The sequence below is a fragment of the Lissotriton helveticus genome, chromosome 10, assembly GCF_964261635.1.
Source record: "Lissotriton helveticus chromosome 10, aLisHel1.1, whole genome shotgun sequence".
NCBI classification, from domain to species: Eukaryota; Metazoa; Chordata; class Amphibia; order Caudata; family Salamandridae; genus Lissotriton; species Lissotriton helveticus.
The window spans coordinates 830,381,206-830,403,770 of NC_136071.1; the positions used below are offsets into that span (position 1 = coordinate 830,381,206).

Consider the following 22,565-nt stretch of genomic DNA (forward strand, 5'->3'; position numbering starts at 1 on the left):
CTCCAGGACAGCCTTACCAGCAGATGTGAACAAAGTAACCTCTGAGTACACGGATTGGATCGATCGGGCATGTCACAAACGAGCTCCTCCTAAACTATGCCGGCCCACTAGGTCGGTCCCATCTGCTCCATGGTTTTCGGACGAGCTCCGAGAAGCCAAAGCAGTATGTAAGAAGTTACAGCGGACCTGGCGAGTGAATTACAACAAGCCGGATAAAGAGAGACTGAAAGCCGCTCAAAGGGCAGACAAAGTTAGCATCAGGAAGGCCAAGAGCGTTTATTTCACGGACCGCATTGAGAAGGCTAAGAACTCAGCAAGGGAACTTTTCGACACAGTAGCCAGCCTAACCACCCCTAAACCGGTGACTGTGCCTCCTAACATTGAACTCTGTGAATCCATGGCCAATTTCTTCCGGAACAAAGTTCAAGCAATTTTTACAACACTTGAACTGCAGGTGGCTCTGAGCCTCTCGGAGGGGTCTCACAGGGCCCCCTCTGCCGTTTCTTCGGGGGTTAAATTCTCGGCTTTCGAGCCAGTACGCTCCGAGGACGTTCTAAAATTATTGATGGCAACCAAGTCGGGTTCTCCCCATGATCCTTGCCCTATGTCAATTGCAAAGCTGGCAGCACCTCCAATAGCGAACACTCTAGCCAACCTCTTCAATTTGATGTTTGAGAAGGGTGACTTTCCCAATGTCTGGAAATGGGCATCCATTTCCCCACTACTTAAGAAACCCTCGCTGGATATCACGGACCCCAATAGTTATAGGCCCATAGCTAGATTGCCGATGCCGGCAAAACTTATCGAGAAAGATATGAATCTCCAGCTCTGCTCATTCCTGCGCACCTCGAAGGGTCTGGACCCAGCCCAACATGGGTTTAGGGAAGGACACAGCACCGAGACCGCTCTGATTAAGTCCACTGAGGAGGTCCGGAAGGTGCTGGATGATGGGGACCAGGCAGTGCTGATATTACTGGACCTGTCTGCGGCCTTCGATACGGTCCACCATGCTATTCTGGTGGACCGATTGGAGGACTGCGGGGTCCAGGGTCAAGCACTGAGCATTCTGAAATCCTTCCTTAAAAACCGGGTACAAGTGGTGGCAATGGGAGATTTCAAATCGAGACCTTTCGAACTCCCGGGGGGGGGGGGTCCCTCAGAGGGATCCTCCCTAAGCCCCACTTTATTCAACATCTACGTATACGCTCTCGCCCCAGTGATCCGAGCCTTTGGGTTTGAGTTAACATCCTACGCAGATGATACCCAGATTGTGGTGTCGGTACTCCCGGGGAAAGAGCTGGGTGTAGCAGCCAGGTTTCAGGACTGCATGTCAGCAGTTAGTTCATGGATGGCAAAGAGTTGCTTAAAATTGAATTCCTCCAAGACCGAGGTGCTTATCTTCGGGTCGAATACTAACCTCTGGAGCTCTAAGTGGTGGCCGACAGATATGAGAGCCCCGCCATCTCCGGCTCCAAAGGTGAAGAACTTAGGAGTTATTATTGATAACCAGCTTTCTTTTAAACCTCAAGATTAAGGCGATAACCTCTTCCATACACTGGACATTGAAAATCATCAGGAAGGTTATCCCCTTCTTATCGGGGGGGGAGCAGAAAGACCGTGGTGACGGCACTTGTGCTGTCGCGCCTCGATTACTGAAATGGCCTGCTTCTGGGGGCCCAACAGGGGTTGCTCAACAAACTCCAGGTCCTACAAAATGCGGCCGCCCGCCTTATAGGGGGCCTACCCAAGTTCTCCTCGGTCACCAGAGAACTGGAGAAGCTACACTGGCTCCCTGTGCGGAAGCAGATTCTGTTTAACCCCTTCGATGCTCATGACGGAACGGTTCCGTCATGAGCGACGGTTGAGCTGTGCTCATGACGGAACCGTTCCGTCACGACCACACCCGTTTCTTAGAACGCTCAGCACAGCGCGAAAATTCGCGCCGCGCTGAAGCGGTTAAAGCCCTGTGCATCGTCTTCAAGGCACTACATGGTCAGGGCCCGGTGTTCCTCCAGGAACTCTTCCGATGGTATAGACCTGGCAGACAACTAAGGTCGGCCAGTATGGGGCTGATTAAAACAACCCGTATCAGGAAGGTGCGCTGGGGGGGCAGAAGTTTTGTTGGAGGAGCAGCGAAGGCATGGAATGCCTTGCCTCTAGCCCTCAAACAACACAGGAACCTGTTGGCTTTCAGAAAAAATCTGAAAACATGGCTCTTCACCCTCTAGTTCGGCAGGTTAAATCTTAGGGAGGTACCACTTCAGCGCCAGGACACCGGTTGGTATTAGCGCGCTTTACAAGTGTTATAAATAAATAAATATGACTCCAAGAGAGGTACTTGTTGTGGGTGCACTTACTCCCCTTTGTTATTTGCCTTTCATTTAGGACAGTGGAAACTTTCAGGTCAGAGAAATTGACCCATGTTTTTCTCAACTCTGGAAGTAAACTGTGTTCTGACTTTATGCAGACAAGAATGCCCTAGTTTGAAGAATAGGTAAAGAGGATTTACAAGCACAACAGCAGGGTTCCGGACTACATGATACTAGGTAGATTTGCATTATTTACAAATGAAATTGTTAGCAGGGCAAATAAAGACAAAATGATATTTCAGGATGATAGTTTCAGAAAAAGAGGAAGGTTATATACACCTAATGATCAAACAATGGCCCATACATTGGCCGCACAGTTGCACATCAGTAGGCCAAGTCAATCTTACAATGATTCTGCTAAAGTTTATCATTGGAATGCTACTTTTTTCCTCATGAGTGATTCCTATTTTACATTTCGTTCGTTTACAATTAAAAGCATGAGGTTAAGCCAAAGGAAAATAGGCATTCCCTTGGAATAATGTGGATGAGCACTTCCCGATTTGAAAAATCATTATAAGAAACTTACTGTAAATTATTTGAGAAGAGTTATTAATAAACGTAGAAGTAGTGGGTGCAGATATTTTGATGATCACTACTCTTACAACCACTCCTTACATGTTTGCATGCCCTTAACCATCTAGAAATTTAAAAATAGAAGTTGTTATCATGTATAACTCTACAGAAAGACATAGGAGTCACCTAGTTTGAATAAGGAAACCTCACTATGGGGAAATCCATTTCTCCCTGAGAATTTTATGTATTGATGTCAGTGAATTGGGAGGAAGGTGATTTTATTAGTAATAATTCGATTATGCAAGTAGAAAACATTGTTAAACTGGGGCAGGTTATAAATCATTATGTTCTTTTGTTATTTTAGAATCTTAATTGAGGTTTAAACATAAACTATGTGTTTGCTCAAATATTTGCAGTTAAGAGAGGAGTTAATAGAAAAGGAGTTCAAATATGTTGGATTCACAATGGATTTGTAAAATAGGCTTTATCATTTTATAATAGACAGTGATAAAATTAAAACCCATTCATATACCTTAATTATATTTGAAAAAGCATCCTCAATTTACAGAGACAAAAATTTAACGAGAAAGGGTATTTATAAGGAGAAGTCATCCCAGCGGATTAGACTCAATTTACTAAATCGGTGCATCAGATCTCAGTGAGAGTTAATATGAGAAGAGCATAGTCATATAGTATGAAAACTTTCATTATTCAGCTTCACCTCTTACTAAAAAGTCAAACTAAAACAAAATCTTGTGGGAGTAACAAAGTGCCTTAAACTCAATACGCTGGTCGACTGGCAGCCAATGCAGCCTAGGAAGCACATGGGCAACCGAATGGTGTCGAGGCAGGGCAGCCAAAAGCCGAGCCGCCGCATTCTGAACCCTCTGAAGGCATTTAATGCTCGCTTTATTGGTGCCCAGGTAAAGACAGTTGGCGTAGTCCAATCTGGACATAATGGACGCCTGGATGATAGTCTGTCGCACCTTAGGGGAAAGAAACCGAGAAGGTCTGAGACCGCGCAATAGGCCAAAGCAGGTCCCCGCGACGACTTTCGATTGTTTATCAAATGACAGGTTACTGTCGAACCACACACGCCCAGGTTTTTCACCGCCTCTTTAGGGCGGGGGGCGGGCTTGAGACTATCCAGCCAGCACTGCTCAGACCACAGCTCACGGTCCATGCCAAAGAGAAGAATGGAATGGAATCTCCACCGGAGAGCCAGATCTGATTTTAGAACACAAAGCCTCATATCCTGACAGGGTCAAAGGGGGGAAGGAGGACAGGCTGACTACCCCCTGGATGTCTGATGTATCTAACACCCCTCCTTCCAACGGGGAGGACGTCGTTGGAAGACCCCTGTAGATCTGCTCTACTTTATTCAAAAAGTACTGCGCAAGCTCATCGCAATGATGATTGGAGCTGATGGGATGTCGACAAGAAATTATGCAAAAAAACGGAAGAGAAAGTAAAAAAACTTGTATTAGTTTGGGGCGGAAATGCAAGACTCTTAACTTTATGTAACCTGCTGAAGTATACCACGTTAATATAACTTCTGGAATATGGTGCTACCAGAACAGCATGTACAAAAATGTAAGGGCCAACATTTCGTGAAGGCAAGTTCATAAAGATAAGTATAGGTTTACTTTGCTTAACCTCACGTATATGTACCTTGATGATGCATATATATATATATATACACACACACACACACATATATATATATATATATATAAATATATATATATATATATATATATATATATATATATATATATATATATATATATATATATATATATATATATATATATATTCCAACCTTTCGTCCACAGATAAGAAAGAACGATGTCCAAGCCTCAGTTGTATGCAAAAATGGAGTTTAATTCACATCCCACTCGACGCGTTTCGGGAAAGCCTTCCCTTTGTCACGAGTACATTGGTCAGTTACATCCATACTTTTAAAGAAAAATCACATGACTTAATTGCATGATAAACATAGCCAACAGACTACCAACATATCCTATGTCTGGAGCTATGCATTGCGCCTTCTATTCCCAATATTGGGCTAAAGTATGCTTATAATTTATAAATTCAATTTAAAGGCTTGAATCTAACATTTAAATCCATGTTCTGTAACGGGTGATTTAGACAGCATATGTCACGTAATAAATCGAGCGCTTTTAAAACATAACATTGAGCATTATGTGATATTTTATCTTAGCGCTATTCAGTTTAAATAAATATCGTATTCAAACTCATGTCAATTAAGGAGAGAATCACACACGAAATGAATCACATGGATGAAAATAAATAAATGAAATGAACAAATGACACGGCAATTAGTCAGCCTCGAACCCGTGGTCAGGCATATGCTTCTGAATGCCGAGCGAACGCGCTATGGGTAGAGCTACCATTAATCTCAGCTCGCTGCCACATTATTGTACGATACAGTTGCATTTGTGCTCACACATGCAGTAACTTGTATTTGAATGCTTACACTTATTTAGCAAGCGACATTCCGCCCCAGTGGGCATGCATATTTGTCACCCTTACATTAAGTTCATGCTGGGATCTTGACTCTTTCATGAGATTCATCATTCATCGTGATTTACCAGTTCATTTTGGAAATATTGAAGCACACTAGCACACAAAAGGACCGGCGCCTTCTCAAACTCTCCCACATTGTTAGGTACCTGTGGCAAAATAATAATAAAACAGTGTTACATAAATTTCAAAACATGTCACATCTTTCATACTTTCATACAATTTAAAATTTCCAGGGAATTGAGAGCAGCTTTGACAGAATGATGTACACACTCACTAAAAATCATCCCAGGTGCACACCTAAGCCTTCATCGCAGTTATGCCCTTGCGGTTGCATAAGTTGGTATTTAATTATGAACCTCGACTCCAGCCGTCTAAGTTCCTGTAGGCGATTCCCGCCTCTTTCTCTTGTTGGCACTTGGTCTAGTGCCACATAGGAGAGAAGGCTGTTGTTGCTATTATGGTGGGACATAAAGTGCCTAGCCATTGGGTACTGCTTATCCTGATTTTTAATCGCTCTTAAGTGTTGCAAGATTCTTTCCTTGACGGGTTTAATCGTGCTGCCTACGTAGTATTTTTTGCACGGGCATTTCAGTGCGTACACCACGTGATCTGTATGGCAGTTCAAATGTTTGTTGATTTTGAACGGCTCACATATTCCAGACAACCTCACTTCCTTTGTGTTGTGGCTGAATTTGCAAGCTTTGCATTTTCCACATACATAGAATCCTACAACCGGGTTCGATCTCTTTTTGGTCACAATGAGTGTTTGACAGACTTTGTCTCTAAGGCATGTAGGTTTCCTATACGTGATTTGGGGATAGTCTCTAATGCTGCAAGAGATATCCTTGTCAGTCTTAAGGGTGCCCCAAAATTTGTTGAGTGCCCCTCTTACTTTCTGTGTTTGAGAGTGATAATCGGTAATGAATCTCACTCCGTCCTTTTCATCATTGCCTTGGGTTTTAGAGGATTTGGTGTTATCTCTCTCTTGCACCTTAAGTATTGCTTCCTTGATACATTTATTGCTGTACCCTCTTGACTTGAATCTGGTGCACATTATGTCTCTTTCAGTCTCATAATCTGATTGCCTGGTACAATTTCTCTTGGCTCTCAAAAGTTCGCCAAAGGGTATTGAGTTGACCAGATTACGAGGATGGCAGCTCTGTGCATGCAGGAGACTTTTGCCCCACCTCTAACTTTAACTACACACAGAGCCGCATTGACCTGTTTCAATTCACTAGGAAACTCAGATTGAGGAAATGGTTCGCTACAAGATTGAACAGTGAACCAGGAACTATCTCTGAGGCAATCAGATTATGAGACTGAAAGAGACATAATGTGCACCAGATTCAAGTCAAGAGGGTACAGCAATAAATGTATCAAGGAAGCAATACTTAAGGTGCAAGAGAGAGATAACACCAAATCCTCTAAAACCCAAGGCAATGATGAAAAGGACGGAGTGAGATTCATTACCGATTATCACTCTCAAACACAGAAAGTAAGAGGGGCACTCAACAAATTTTGGGGCACCCTTAAGACTGACAAGGATATCTCTTGCAGCATTAGAGACTATCCCCAAATCACGTATAGGAAACCTACATGCCTTAGAGACAAAGTCTGTCAAACACTCATTGTGACCAAAAAGAGATCGAACCCGGTTGTAGGATTCTATGTATGTGGAAAATGCAAAGCTTGCAAATTCAGCCACAACACAAAGGAAGTGAGGTTGTCTGGAATATGTGAGCCGTTCAAAATCAACAAACATTTGAACTGCCATACAGATCACGTGGTGTACGCACTGAAATGCCCGTGCAAAAAATACTACGTAGGCAGCACGATTAAACCCGTCAAGGAAAGAATCTTGCAACACTTAAGAGCGATTAAAAATCAGGATAAGCAGTACCCAATGGCTAGGCACTTTATGTCCCACCATAATAGCAACAACAGCCTTCTCTCCTATGTGGCACTAGACCAAGTGCCAACAAGAGAAAGAGGCGGGAATCGCCTACAGGAACTTAGACGGCTGGAGTCGAGGTTCATAATTAAATACCAACTTATGCAACCGCAAGGGCATAACTGCGATGAAGGCTTAGGTGTGCACCTGGGATGATTTTTAGTGAGTGTGTACATCATTCTGTCAAAGCTGCTCTCAATTCCCTGGAAATTTTAAATTGTATGAAAGTATGAAAGATGTGACATGTTTTGAAATTTATGTAACACTGTTTTATTATTATTTTGCCACAGGTACCTAACAATGTGGGAGAGTTTGAGAAGGCGCCGGTCCTTTTGTGTGCTAGTGTGCTTCAATATTTCCAAAATGAACTGGTAAATCACGATGAATGATGAATCTCATGAAAGAGTCAAGATCCCAGCATGAACTTAATGTAAGGGTGACAAATATGCATGCCCACTGGGGCGGAATGTCGCTTGCTAAATAAGTGTAAGCATTCAAATACAAGTTACTGCATGTGTGAGCACAAATGCAACTGTATCGTACAATAATGTGGCAGCGAGCTGAGATTAATGGTAGCTCTACCCATAGCGCGTTCGCTCGGCATTCAGAAGCATATGCCTGACCACGGGTTCGAGGCTGACTAATTGCCGTGTCATTTGTTCATTTCATTTATTTATTTTCATCCATGTGATTCATTTCGTGTGTGATTCTCTCCTTAATTGACATGAGTTTGAATACGATATTTATTTAAACTGAATAGCGCTAAGGTAAAATATCACATAATGCTCAATGTTATGTTTTAAAAGCGCTCGATTTATTACGTGACATATGCTGTCTAAATCACCCGTTACAGAACATGGATTTAAATGTTAGATTCAAGCCTTTAAATTGAATTTATAAATTATAAGCATACTTTAGCCCAATATTGGGAATAGAAGGCGCAATGCATAGCTCCAGACATAGGATATGTTGGTAGTCTGTTGGCTATGTTTATCATGCAATTAAGTCATGTGATTTTTCTTTAAAAGTATGGATGTAACTGACCAATGTACTCGTGACAAAGGGAAGGCTTTCCCGAAACGCGTCGAGTGGGATGTGAATTAAACTCCATTTTTGCATACAACTGAGGCTTGGACATCGTTCTTTCTTATCTGTGGACGAAAGGTTGGAGTATTGTGGGATTGGCGATCCCGTCCGAAGCCCACCGCTGCAAAGGGCCAGATCAGCTTAGCGCCAAAACTTTCTTTGGAACTATTTGTAACAGCTGTAGCCCGCCTAAACCCTTTCCTGTAACGGAAGCAAGATTCCGACTGCAACCGCCGTGACGGGTGTGACCAGGAAGCCCGACCGCGTTTAGAACAACACGACGCGTGAGCTCACGGGTAAGTGCAAAGCGAAGGCACGCTCTAATCTACCCGAGCCGCGTCCGGTACCAATACAAACGCGAGGTGGTGCAAGGGGCTGTTTACACACGGGGAAAGGCAAGCGGGAGTCTGACAGCGGTGTAGGATTTCAACACACGCGCAGACTGTGCAATTAATGGGAGCGCATTTAAAATCAACATTTTGCGCGATCAAACGAAACTGACAATATTTACATCATGGCAACATCCAGGCTTTCCAAGAGAAACGAGGCAGCCAAACAGATGTTTGACACACTACCAGGAGAAAATAATGCCAGCACACCGCCAAGCAGGGGGAATGGTGCACAAAACAGTAGCAAACAAGATCTCTGGGCAAAGTTGTTTAAACTCCTAAAGCAAGAACAAAACAAATGGTGGGAGGCCACTACATTGGCAAAATACGTGGAGGTCGGTAGAATCCCGAGGGGATTAAGAATCTACACAACACCGACCTTCAATGACCCAGATCCCGAATTGGTGGATGAATGGGCTACAAATAGCCATGAGTGCTCCACCATTATGTTGAAACTCCTGGTGAAATATGCAAATAAAGACTGTGAGAAATGTGCGTTGGATATCCAAAAGATTACAGAGGAGCTAACTAAACTGTGTACCAAAGATGAATACGACACAGAAATGAGCAAACTAGAAAAGAAACTTGAAACCCTTGAAAAAGAGATAAAAGAGAAAAAACAAAGAAAGTTTTTAAGAGATCGTCTGGACTACGAGAGAGGCCAAGTCCTCACTTTCTCTAAGAAATATGACCACCTAAGAGCTGACACAATGAAGGCAGTGATGGCAGCGGGAGTAATGGGCGGAGCTGCACGACCAGAGGCTAATGAAGGAGTGCAAAATGAAGAGAATGATGACGACATTGCACAACCGAATGAATTGGGGCCTGGATTCCTTAGCCCAAAAGACAAAATTTTAACGGAGTACTCGCTCGTGGCCAAAGGCAGACAGGCATCCCAGAGCAAAGCATCAACCGCCGGAATAAGAGGACGAGGAAGAGGAGGCAGAGGCGGAAAAAGATTGAATCTAACAGACGACAACATATCCAGCCCAGTGGGAACCAGAACAAGGGGCCAAAAGAAATCGAAATGAAGGACACAAAGACAGTAATCAACCTCTCCGACAGAAGCCTGACCAGCGCAGAAATAGAGGTACTGTCCCTTGGTTTAACATTTTGCCCCACCTCTAACTTTAACTACACACAGAGCCGCATTGACCTGTTTCAATTCACTAGGAAACTCAGATTGAGGAAATGGTTCGCTACAAGATTGAACAGTGAACCAGGAACTATCTCTGAGACTCCTAGTGCAGCGCTAATTGGGGATGCAGAAATGATTCAAGTCCTGCATGATCTTGCAGGTAACCCCAACACTATTGAAAACCCAACTCTTAATCTGATTAATGAGAATGTGAGGCTAGACCTCAGTAGTAAGACTGGATTTAAACCCAAATCCATTTTTCTACCGATGATCAATAATGAAGCTATTGATGTCTTTGAGAAGGGTGTCATTATGGAATTTAAGAAACTTGCTGGTAACAACATGCGAGGGAGGAGTAATCTTAACATGAATCACAGACTAGCCATTGAGAGTTTGAGTAATGATCACAACATTGTCATTAAGAAATCTGACAAAGGGGGAAATATTGTCATTATGTCTAGAGAAATGTACATTCAAGAAGGTATGAAACAGCTAAGCGACACAACTAAGTATGAGGTGAGCAGTAAGAAAGTGTATGAGAGTAAAAACCAAGCGTACTGTGAGAAACTGGGTGAATGGCACAGTCAGGGATTAATAGAGAAGGAGGAGTTTAATTTCCTCAACTGTAAATTCCCTAAAATTCCAGCTCTGTACCTACTCCCAAAACTGCACAAAAACCCTACGAATCCCCCAGGCAGACCTATTGTGTCCTCGAGGGGGAGCAACCTTGAAAATACTTCAAGATATGTTGATCATTTTCTGCAACCAATAGTCCAAGGGCTACCTTCCTATTTAAAAGACTCAGGTGATTTCCTTAAGAAAATATCTGATGTTGAAGTAGCCCCAAGCTGTTTACTCATGACCTTAGACGTAAACAGCTTATACACTAACATTCCCCATGAACTAGGAATCAAGGCGTGCAGACACTTTCTCAATACAAGATCCTTATCTTATCTGTTCCATACCGAGATGATTTTAGATATGATCCACATATGCCTCACCCAGAACTATTTTCTGTTCAATGGTACCATCTACCACCAATTGCTTGGCACATCTATGGGCACTTGCTTTGCCCCGAGCTTTGCTGGAATCTACCTGGGATGGTGGGAGGAACTCATTGTGAGCAAACTGAATCCATTTAGTACCGGAGTGCGTACGTGGCTCCGGTACATAGATGACATTTTTGTGGTCTGGGATGGTACCAAGGAGCAGGCAGAGGAATTTGTGGCAACCTTGAATGTTAATGAACTCAATCTGACTTTCACCAGTCACATTAGTGAAAGAACAGTTGACTTCCTAGACCTTAAGGTCAGCATTGATGAAAAGAAACTCACGACAACGCTGTACAGAAAGGAGACTGCAGGCAACAGTCTCCTGCATGCACAGAGCTGCCATCCTCGTAATCTGGTCAACTCAATACCCTTTGGCGAACTTTTGAGAGCCAAGAGAAATTGTACCAGGCAATCAGATTATGAGACTGAAAGAGACATAATGTGCACCAGATTCAAGTCAAGAGGGTACAGCAATAAATGTATCAAGGAAGCAATACTTAAGGTGCAAGAGAGAGATAACACCAAATCCTCTAAAACCCAAGGCAATGATGAAAAGGACGGAGTGAGATTCATTACCGATTATCACTCTCAAACACAGAAAGTAAGAGGGGCACTCAACAAATTTTGGGGCACCCTTAAGACTGACAAGGATATCTCTTGCAGCATTAGAGACTATCCCCAAATCACGTATAGGAAACCTACATGCCTTAGAGACAAAGTCTGTCAAACACTCATTGTGACCAAAAAGAGATCGAACCCGGTTGTAGGATTCTATGTATGTGGAAAATGCAAAGCTTGCAAATTCAGCCACAACACAAAGGAAGTGAGGTTGTCTGGAATATGTGAGCCGTTCAAAATCAACAAACATTTGAACTGCCATACAGATCACGTGGTGTACGCACTGAAATGCCCGTGCAAAAAATACTACGTAGGCAGCACGATTAAACCCGTCAAGGAAAGAATCTTGCAACACTTAAGAGCGATTAAAAATCAGGATAAGCAGTACCCAATGGCTAGGCACTTTATGTCCCACCATAATAGCAACAACAGCCTTCTCTCCTATGTGGCACTAGACCAAGTGCCAACAAGAGAAAGAGGCGGGAATCGCCTACAGGAACTTAGACGGCTGGAGTCGAGGTTCATAATTAAATACCAACTTATGCAACCGCAAGGGCATAACTGCGATGAAGGCTTAGGTGTGCACCTGGGATGATTTTTAGTGAGTGTGTACATCATTCTGTCAAAGCTGCTCTCAATTCCCTGGAAATTTTAAATTGTATGAAAGTATGAAAGATGTGACATGTTTTGAAATTTATGTAACACTGTTTTATTATTATTTTGCCACAGGTACCTAACAATGTGGGAGAGTTTGAGAAGGCGCCGGTCCTTTTGTGTGCTAGTGTGCTTCAATATTTCCAAAATGAACTGGTAAATCACGATGAATGATGAATCTCATGAAAGAGTCAAGATCCCAGCATGAACTTAATGTAAGGGTGACAAATATGCATGCCCACTGGGGCGGAATGTCGCTTGCTAAATAAGTGTAAGCATTCAAATACAAGTTACTGCATGTGTGAGCACAAATGCAACTGTATCGTACAATAATGTGGCAGCGAGCTGAGATTAATGGTAGCTCTACCCATAGCGCGTTCGCTCGGCATTCAGAAGCATATGCCTGACCACGGGTTCGAGGCTGACTAATTGCCGTGTCATTTGTTCATTTCATTTATTTATTTTCATCCATGTGATTCATTTCGTGTGTGATTCTCTCCTTAATTGACATGAGTTTGAATACGATATTTATTTAAACTGAATAGCGCTAAGATAAAATATCACATAATGCTCAATGTTATGTTTTAAAAGCGCTCGATTTATTACGTGACATATGCTGTCTAAATCACCCGTTACAGAACATGGATTTAAATGTTAGATTCAAGCCTTTAAATTGAATTTATAAATTATAAGCATACTTTAGCCCAATATTGGGAATAGAAGGCGCAATGCATAGCTCCAGACATAGGATATGTTGGTAGTCTGTTGGCTATGTTTATCATGCAATTAAGTCATGTGATTTTTCTTTAAAAGTATGGATGTAACTGACCAATGTACTCGTGACAAAGGGAAGGCTTTCCCGAAACGCGTCGAGTGGGATGTGAATTAAACTCCATTTTTGCATACAACTGAGGCTTGGACATCGTTCTTTCTTATCTGTGGACGAAAGGTTGGAGTATTGTGGGATTGGCGATCCCGTCCGAAGCCCACCGCTGCAAAGGGCCAGATCAGCTTAGCGCCAAAACTTTCTTTGGATATATATATATATATATATATATATATAATAAAGCTTCTCCTCCAACGAAAAGAAAAGGGCCAGAGCAGGGGAACTTTCGGAGGCCAATTTATTCACATAGGGCGTATGCATTTCGGCTTCAGATAAGCCTCGTCAGCGCCAGGTGAAGACAGGAGCAATCAAGCATTACTGCGGTACACCGTAGATTTTGAAGTGTTCTGCCTTTACCTCATTGGGTGAATGTTGCCGGTTCCGCCCCTCAGCTGTTGCCAGAGTCACTCTGCTTCACATGGTTGAAGCAAGGGAGAACTAACTTGCCCAGAATGCAATGTGGATCCCAGGTAAGTTCAGGTTAGGCAAGGGTGGAAAACCGGCATGCTGGGCTCCGCAGGGTTGAAATAATGCCGTTCTGTGCTTGTGAATATGACCTCCTTCAGTCCCCAAAACCGCAACAACCACCAACCAAGTGCGGGAGTCCAAATTACGGGGGCTATAGTGAGAGTTCACCTAAGCCCAGGGTGGAGCCTAATGGCGCCAGCACCGCTACTTTCTTCCCGGCTTGGAGGTGGTGGGACACAGCCATTCCAGAAACCTGGACAGATACAAGTTCACCAAGGCAAACGAACCAGCAGGGCAAAGTCCACTTTGTATTGCGGGGGTCCTTAAAAGCGCGTCACTGGCATCCGCGCGTAATGTCTAATAAAGCTTCTCCTCCAACGAAAAGAAAAGGGCCACAGCAGGGGAACTTTCGGAGGCCAATTTATTCACATAGGGCGTATGCATTTCGGCTTCAGATAAGCCTCGTCAGCGCCAGGTGAAGACAGGAGCAATCAAGCATTACTGCGGTTCACCGTAGATTTTGAAGTGTTCTGCCTTTACCTCATTGGGTGAATGTTGCCGGTTCCGCCCCTCAGCTGTTGCCAGAGTCACTCTGCTTCACATGGTTGAAGCAAGGGAGAACTAACTTGCCCAGAATGCAATGTGGATCCCAGGTAAGTTCAGGTTAGGCAAGGGTGGAAAACCGGCATGCTGGGCTCCGCAGGGTTGAAATAATGCCGTTCTGTGCTTGTGAATATGACCTCCTTCAGTCCCCAAAACCGCAACAACCACCAACCAAGTGCGGGAGTCCAAATTACGGGGGCTATAGTGAGAGTTCACCTAAGCCCAGGGTGGAGCCTAATGGCGCCAGCACCGCTACTTTCTTCCCGGCTTGGAGGTGGTGGGACACAGCCATTCCAGAAACCTGGACAGATACAAGTTCACCAAGGCAAACGAACCAGCAGGGCAAAGTCCACTTTGTATTGCGGGGGTCCTTAAAAGCGCGTCACTGGCATCCGCGCGTAATGTCTAATAAAGCTTCTCCTCCAACGAAAAGAAAAGGGCCACAGCAGGGGAACTTTCGGAGGCCAATTTATTCACATAGGGCGTATGCATTTCGGCTTCAGATAAGCCTCGTCAGCGCCAGGTGAAGACAGGAGCAATCAAGCATTACTGCGGTACACCGTAGATTTTGAAGTGTTCTGCCTTTACCTCATTGGGTGAATGTTGCCGGTTCCGCCCCTCAGCTGTTGCCAGAGTCACTCTGCTTCACATGGTTGAAGCAAGGGAGAACTAACTTGCCCAGAATGCAATGTGGATCCCAGGTAAGTTCAGGTTAGGCAAGGGTGGAAAACCGGCATGCTGGGCTCCGCAGGGTTGAAATAATGCCGTTCTGTGCTTGTGAATATGACCTCCTTCAGTCCCCAAAACCGCAACAACCACCAACCAAGTGCGGGAGTCCAAATTACGGGGGCTATAGTGAGAGTTCACCTAAGCCCAGGGTGGAGCCTAATGGCGCCAGCACCGCTACTTTCTTCCCGGCTTGGAGGTGGTGGGACACAGCCATTCCAGAAACCTGGACAGATACAAGTTCACCAAGGCAAACGAACCAGCAGGGCAAAGTCCACTTTGTATTGCGGGGGTCCTTAAAAGCGCGTCACTGGCATCCGCGCGTAATGTCTAATAAAGCTTCTCCTCCAACGAAAAGAAAAGGGCCACAGCAGGGGAACTTTCGGAGGCCAATTTATTCACATAGGGCGTATGCATTTCGGCTTCAGATAAGCCTCGTCAGCGCCAGGTGAAGACAGGAGCAATCAAGCATTACTGCGGTACACCGTAGATTTTGAAGTGTTCTGCCTTTACCTCATTGGGTGAATGTTGCCGGTTCCGCCCCTCAGCTGTTGCCAGAGTCACTCTGCTTCACATGGTTGAAGCAAGGGAGAACTAACTTGCCCAGAATGCAATGTGGATCCCAGGTAAGTTCAGGTTAGGCAAGGGTGGAAAACCGGCATGCTGGGCTCCGCAGGGTTGAAATAATGCCGTTCTGTGCTTGTGAATATGACCTCCTTCAGTCCCCAAAACCGCAACAACCACCAACCAAGTGCGGGAGTCCAAATTACGGGGGCTATAGTGAGAGTTCACCTAAGCCCAGGGTGGAGCCTAATGGCGCCAGCACCGCTACTTTCTTCCCGGCTTGGAGGTGGTGGGACACAGCCATTCCAGGAACCTGGACAGATACAAGTTCACCAAGGCAAACGAACCAGCAGGGCAAAGTCCACTTTGTATTGCGGGGGTCCTTAAAAGCGCGTCACTGGCATCCGCGCGTAATGTCTAATAAAGCTTCTCCTCCAACGAAAAGAAAAGGGCCACAGCAGGGGAACTTTCGGAGGCCAATTTATTCACATAGGGCGTATGCATTTCGGCTTCAGATAAGCCTCGTCAGCGCCAGGTGAAGACAGGAGCAATCAAGCATTACTGCGGTACACCGTAGATTTTGAAGTGTTCTGCCTTTACCTCATTGGGTGAATGTTGCCGGTTCCGCCCCTCAGCTGTTGCCAGAGTCACTCTGCTTCACATGGTTGAAGCAAGGGAGAACTAACTTGCCCAGAATGCAATGTGGATCCCAGGTAAGTTCAGGTTAGGCAAGGGTGGAAAACCGGCATGCTGGGCTCCGCAGGGTTGAAATAATGCCGTTCTGTGCTTGTGAATATGACCTCCTTCAGTCCCCAAAACCGCAACAACCACCAACCAAGTGCGGGAGTCCAAATTACGGGGGCTATAGTGAGAGTTCACCTAAGCCCAGGGTGGAGCCTAATGGCGCCAGCACCGCTACTTTCTTCCCGGCTTGGAGGTGGTGGGACACAGCCATTCCAGAAACCTGGACAGATACAAGTTCACCAAGGCAAACGAACCAGCAGGGCAAAGTCCACTTTGTATTGCGGGGGTCCTTAAAAGCGCGTCACTGGCATCCGCGCGTAATGTCTAATAAAGCTTCTCCTCCAACGAAAAGAAAAGGGCCACAGCAGGGGAACTTTCGGAGGCCAATTTATTCACATAGGGCGTATGCATTTCGGCTTCAGATAAGCCTCGTCAGCGCCAGGTGAAGACAGGAGCAATCAAGCATTACTGCGGTACACCGTAGATTTTGAAGTGTTCTGCCTTTACCTCATTGGGTGAATGTTGCCGGTTCCGCCCCTCAGCTGTTGCCAGAGTCACTCTGCTTCACATGGTTGAAGCAAGGGAGAACTAACTTGCCCAGAATGCAATGTGGATCCCAGGTAAGTTCAGGTTAGGCAAGGGTGGAAAACCGGCATGCTGGGCTCCGCAGGGTTGAAATAATGCCGTTCTGTGCTTGTGAATAGGACCTCCTTCAGTCCCCAAAACCGCAACAACCACCAACCAAGTGCGGGAGTCCAAATTACGGGGGCTATAGTGAGAGTTCACCTAAGCCCAGGGTGGAGCCTAATGGCGCCAGCACCGCTACTTTCTTCCCGGCTTGGAGGTGGTGGGACACAGCCATTCCAGAAACCTGGACAGATACAAGTTCACCAAGGCAAACGAACCAGCAGGGCAAAGTCCACTTTGTATTGCGGGGGTCCTTAAAAGCGCGTCACTGGCATCCGCGCGTAATGTCTAATAAAGCTTCTCCTCCAACGAAAAGAAAAGGGCCACAGCAGGGGAACTTTCGGAGGCCAATTTATTCACATAGGGCGTATGCATTTCGGCTTCAGATAAGCCTCGTCAGCGCCAGGTGAAGACAGGAGCAATCAAGCATTACTGCGGTACACCGTAGATTTTGAAGTGTTCTGCCTTTACCTCATTGGGTGAATGTTGCCGGTTCCGCCCCTCAGCTGTTGCCAGAGTCACTCTGCTTCACATGGTTGAAGCAAGGGAGAACTAACTTGCCCAGAATGCAATGTGGATCCCAGGTAAGTTCAGGTTAGGCAAGGGTGGAAAACCGGCATGCTGGGCTCCGCAGGGTTGAAATAATGCCGTTCTGTGCTTGTGAATATGACCTCCTTCAGTCCCCAAAACCGCAACAACCACCAACCAAGTGCGGGAGTCCAAATTACGGGGGCTATAGTGAGAGTTCACCTAAGCCCAGGGTGGAGCCTAATGGCGCCAGCACCGCTACTTTCTTCCCGGCTTGGAGGTGGTGGGACACAGCCATTCCAGAAACCTGGACAGATACAAGTTCACCAAGGCAAACGAACCAGCAGGGCAAAGTCCACTTTGTATTGCGGGGGTCCTTAAAAGCGCGTCACTGGCATCCGCGCGTAATGTCTAATAAAGCTTCTCCTCCAACGAAAAGAAAAGGGCCACAACAGGGGAACTTTCGGAGGCCAATTTATTCACATAGGGCGTATGCATTTCGGCTTCAGATAAGCCTCGTCAGCGCCAGGTGAAGACAGGAGCAATCAAGCATTACTGCGGTACACCGTAGATTTTGAAGTGTTCTGCCTTTACCTCATTGGGTGAATGTTGCCGGTTCCGCCCCTCAGCTGTTGCCAGAGTCACTCTGCTTCACATGGTTGAAGCAAGGGAGAACTAACTTGCCCAGAATGCAATGTGGATCCCAGGTAAGTTCAGGTTAGGCAAGGGTGGAAAACCGGCATGCTGGGCTCCGCAGGGTTGAAATAATGCCGTTCTGTGCTTGTGAATATGACCTCCTTCAGTCCCCAAAACCGCAACAACCACCAACCAAGTGCGGGAGTCCAAATTACGGGGGCTATAGTGAGAGTTCACCTAAGCCCAGGGTGGAGCCTAATGGCGCCAGCACCGCTACTTTCTTCCCGGCTTGGAGGTGGTGGGACACAGCCATTCCAGAAACCTGGACAGATACAAGTTCACCAAGGCAAACGAACCAGCAGGGCAAAGTCCACTTTGTATTGCGGGGGTCCTTAAAAGCGCGTCACTGGCATCCGCGCGTAATGTCTAATAAAGCTTCTCCTCCAACGAAAAGAAAAGGGCCACAGCAGGGGAACTTTCGGAGGCCAATTTATTCACATAGGGCGTATGCATTTCGGCTTCAGATAAGCCTCGTCAGCGCCAGGTGAAGACAGGAGCAATCAAGCATTACTGTGGTACACCGTAGATTTTGAAGTGTTCTGCCTTTACCTCATTGGGTGAATGTTGCCGGTTCCGCCCCTCAGCTGTTGCCAGAGTCACTCTGCTTCACATGGTTGAAGCAAGGGAGAACTAACTTGCCCAGAATGCAATGTGGATCCCAGGTAAGTTCAGGTTAGGCAAGGGTGGAAAACCGGCATGCTGGGCTCCGCAGGGTTGAAATAATGCCGTTCTGTGCTTGTGAATATGACCTCCTTCAGTCCCCAAAACCGCAACAACCACCAACCAAGTGCGGGAGTCCAAATTACGGGGCTATAGTGAGAGTTCACCTAAGCCCAGGGTGGAGCCTAATGGCGCCAGCACCGCTACTTTCTTCCCGGCTTGGAGGTGGTGGGACACAGCCATTCCAGAAACCTGGACAGATACAAGTTCACCAAGGCAAACGAACCAGCAGGGCAAAGTCCACTTTGTATTGCGGGGGTCCTTAAAAGCGCGTCACTGGCATCCGCGCGTAATGTCTAATAAAGCTTCTCCTCCAACGAAAAGAAAAGGGCCACAGCAGGGGAACTTTCGGAGGCCAATTTATTCACATAGGGCGTATGCATTTCGGCTTCAGATAAGCCTCGTCAGCGCCAGGTGAAGACAGGAGCAATCAAGCATTACTGCGGTACACCGTAGATTTTGAAGTGTTCTGCCTTTACCTCATTGGGTGAATGTTGCCGGTTCCGCCCCTCAGCTGTTGCCAGAGTCACTCTGCTTCACATGGTTGAAGCAAGGGAGAACTAACTTGCCCAGAATGCAATGTGGATCCCAGGTAAGTTCAGGTTAGGCAAGGGTGGAAAACCGGCATGCTGGGCTCCGCAGGGTTGAAATAATGCCGTTCTGTGCTTGTGAATAGGACCTCCTTCAGTCCCCAAAACCGCAACAACCACCAACCAAGTGCGGGAGTCCAAATTACGGGGGCTATAGTGAGAGTTCACCTAAGCCCAGGGTGGAGCCCAAGGTATGTAGCTGTTGAGTTAAGAACAGTAACTCTATACTTACCGATATGCACTTACCTTCTCTATATTTTGGTCACGCTGTTTCTGTTGTTGATATTTCGACATACAGTCACCTGTGAGAGCTGACCAGTCACAAGACCGCAGCTGACCCACCCAGCAGCTGACAGTCACTAGGAATTACAATGCAATGCTACTAACAGCTCAGATGTTTACAAACTGTAAGCACCAGGCAGCATTTCTTCTGCAGCACCATCAATCAACCGAGAGTGGGGATTCACACACAAGAACGAGGGCTCACCACTGGAGGATGGATCGTTCATTATGCAGGGGGCCCTCACCACTAAAGGGTCAGCCATTCACAAAGAGGCCTATGTACGTCTATAAGATGCCAGAATCTCAGGTGGCCCTCACCACATTTTGGAGGGGGGGGGTGGGGTCCTTTTTCCTTGAGCCCCTATCAAGAAGATTGGTGTAGTAGTTACAAGGCACATATAGCATTACATAAAAGTTTATCATTTCTCTGATAATTTGCAATATTCTACTGTGTAGCATGCACTGCCTTGCGCATTCAAAGGCACTCTTTAAAGTGATACGGAAGCTCGGAAAGGTAAAAAAAACACCGATCGATTTGTTACTGTTCCTCTATACCAGCCGTGATGAAGAGAGCATATTTCACCTGCGGCTGTCACAATTCCACATTGTTAATAAAATGTAAACTCGTGTCGCGCCTACGGGAGCAGAGGTAAATTGACCGTAGGCGGCAACCCATTTGTCTCGCCGAGTCTCCAAAAACATTTTCTGGGTGGATAATTTTCATTTTCCCCAAGCAAGTACAAACTCCGTTAGTTATCCTGACACACGGGGAAGTTTATTACCAGCCTAAGCAGGCCAGCTTTCGGCTGAACAAGTGACTGAGCGCCCAGGGAGGGCTTCCAACCGCCTCCAAATGGCTCCTCTCAGAAGCCGGCGTTCATCTGTTTTGAAGATGGCTTCGTGCGGTCGGCGGCAGAGACACCTCAAGTCCGTGACAGATAAGCTACCTACAACCCAAACCCATTTACGCTCACATCTCGCCAACAATCGCATTTATTGCCGTCGCTGCTAATGGGCTTGTCAGTTGTCACAAGATGGACCGTCCACTGGAGGTATTTTGTGTGTCTGGGACTACTAGCTCTACAGGCACGAGGCGGCGGGATGCAATCTCACCCCGGCTACGCGCAGCGGTGCTTATCTGTGTCCAGGGCAGTAAATGCCAAAGCCCTAGTTTGCGCTATAACTTAACCGCGTTGGGGGAGGAGTAAATGGCCACAGATGATGTGCAGCGATGCTATCTGAGGCACGAAGTCAAGGGAAACGTACCTAGAACTCCCAGCAAAGAGAAGAGTGAACAGAATGTATGCGAGGCTTGTTTGAGGGGGGACGTGTGGGAATGATGACTGATTGTTCCTCGGAGCTGGTGGTCGAGGGGTCTCCAGGCGTCATGACGTAGGCGATCTGCTTTGTTTGAGTTGCAATGTGGCTGAGGTGATGACTCAGGCAAGGGAGGTACTCTACATTCGAGGCCGCAGAGCCACAACAGCCACAACGCATGTGTTTTCCAACTTCCTTTCTTCACCAACTTGTGGGGTTCCTGGGCAAACCCCCAAACATCCCATTTCGCTGATATACCACATCTAGGAGCGCCAACTAGGAGCGCCAATTCATAAAGCTGTGTTAGAACCACTGTTAAACACAGTGGCGTAGCTCCCATTGATGCAGCAGGTGCAGTGGCACCAGGGACCAGAGGCCTCAGGGCCCCACTGAATCCTCTTTATTATTTTTTATTTGACTTGATTTTGCTAGAACCAAAGGCCAAAAGCAGCACTTTGTTCTTGCGAAACCTAACTTTTAATGTGCCATTCCTCTGAATGCATTCCACTTCGACTGACCGCGTGACGTCATTGACGTTATTTATTTAGGTGTCTTCTTCAGATTACTTCACGTTAAAATCAGCGTCTCCTGTCAGCCTCTCGCCACACATGCTGCCCCTTCCTCTCTGGCGCGCGTCTACCCCTCCAGGCCCCTACACCCGTAGTCTGCCTTGAAGGTCATTTCCTTAGAACTGGGGGACGAACAACTTGGATGTTTGTACACTGGATGGATATAAGAGGTCAAAACATATCTGCAAAGATGGGAACAGACACAAGAGAAAGATGCGTGCTCTGGACAGTGACACTCGCTGACATGCCTGGCTCACTCCAGTGCTAGCGTCCTGACAGTAAACCCCTGGATAAACATTCTCAAAGCGCCCTCATCCGCGCTGCCTCCCTGGCCACAAACACTGCCAAGTAATAGAAACCGCTGCTCGCTGTGATTTACAGTTTCCGCTCTGGCTGAAACAAGCAGTACTGGCAAAAATCCCAAAGTAAAAAAGAAAACTGTACTTACTTGCATTTTCACACTTCGCATCAATCCCAATTCCTGCATGCGCAGGTAAGTGTCCTACTGCGCGGAGGGACCCGCCGGTCTCCGGACTATGACTGCTCGTTCCCTGTCCACCCTGGTGTGTGCCTGTCCCACCCTGTCAGCGGGGGGAGGGCAGGATGAGCAGGGGCCTCTGAGGTTCCTTGCACTGAAAGGGAAGCACTGGGAGGATTTCCTGCCCGGGCTCCGGAGCGGGGAGTGGAGCAGAGGCAGGCAGGCGCTGCCAGAGTCACACGGAGCGGGCTGCGCGCCTCGGCTGCTGCCTGTCAGCTGCGCAGTGCGAGCCCGGGGCACGCAGGCAGCCCTCCCTCCGCAGCGAGGCAGGCAGCGGGGCGCTGCTCCTCCGCAGCCACGGAGCCCCGGCTGCCTCTCCCCGGGCGC

The 22,565-nt window shown here is 46.5% G+C and overlaps 1 protein-coding gene across 4 annotated transcripts in view; it reads right to left on the minus strand.

Annotated features, from left to right (window-relative positions):
- The window catches only part of KIAA1217 (KIAA1217 ortholog), a 1,321,668-nt gene extending 1,299,390 nt beyond the window's left edge, over window positions 1-22,278 (minus strand). For 3 of the 4 annotated variants that reach the window (XM_078663443.1, XM_078663442.1, XM_078663445.1), the window contains exon 1: window positions 22,149-22,278. In XM_078663443.1, coding sequence (XP_078519569.1) covers window position 22,149 — 1 coding nt within the window. In that variant the 5' untranslated portion in view covers window positions 22,150-22,278. The remainder of the gene's footprint in view (window positions 1-22,148) is intronic. The other variant, XM_078663448.1, reaches the window with a different exon arrangement.
- Between the last annotated feature and the right edge of the window lie 287 nt (window positions 22,279-22,565).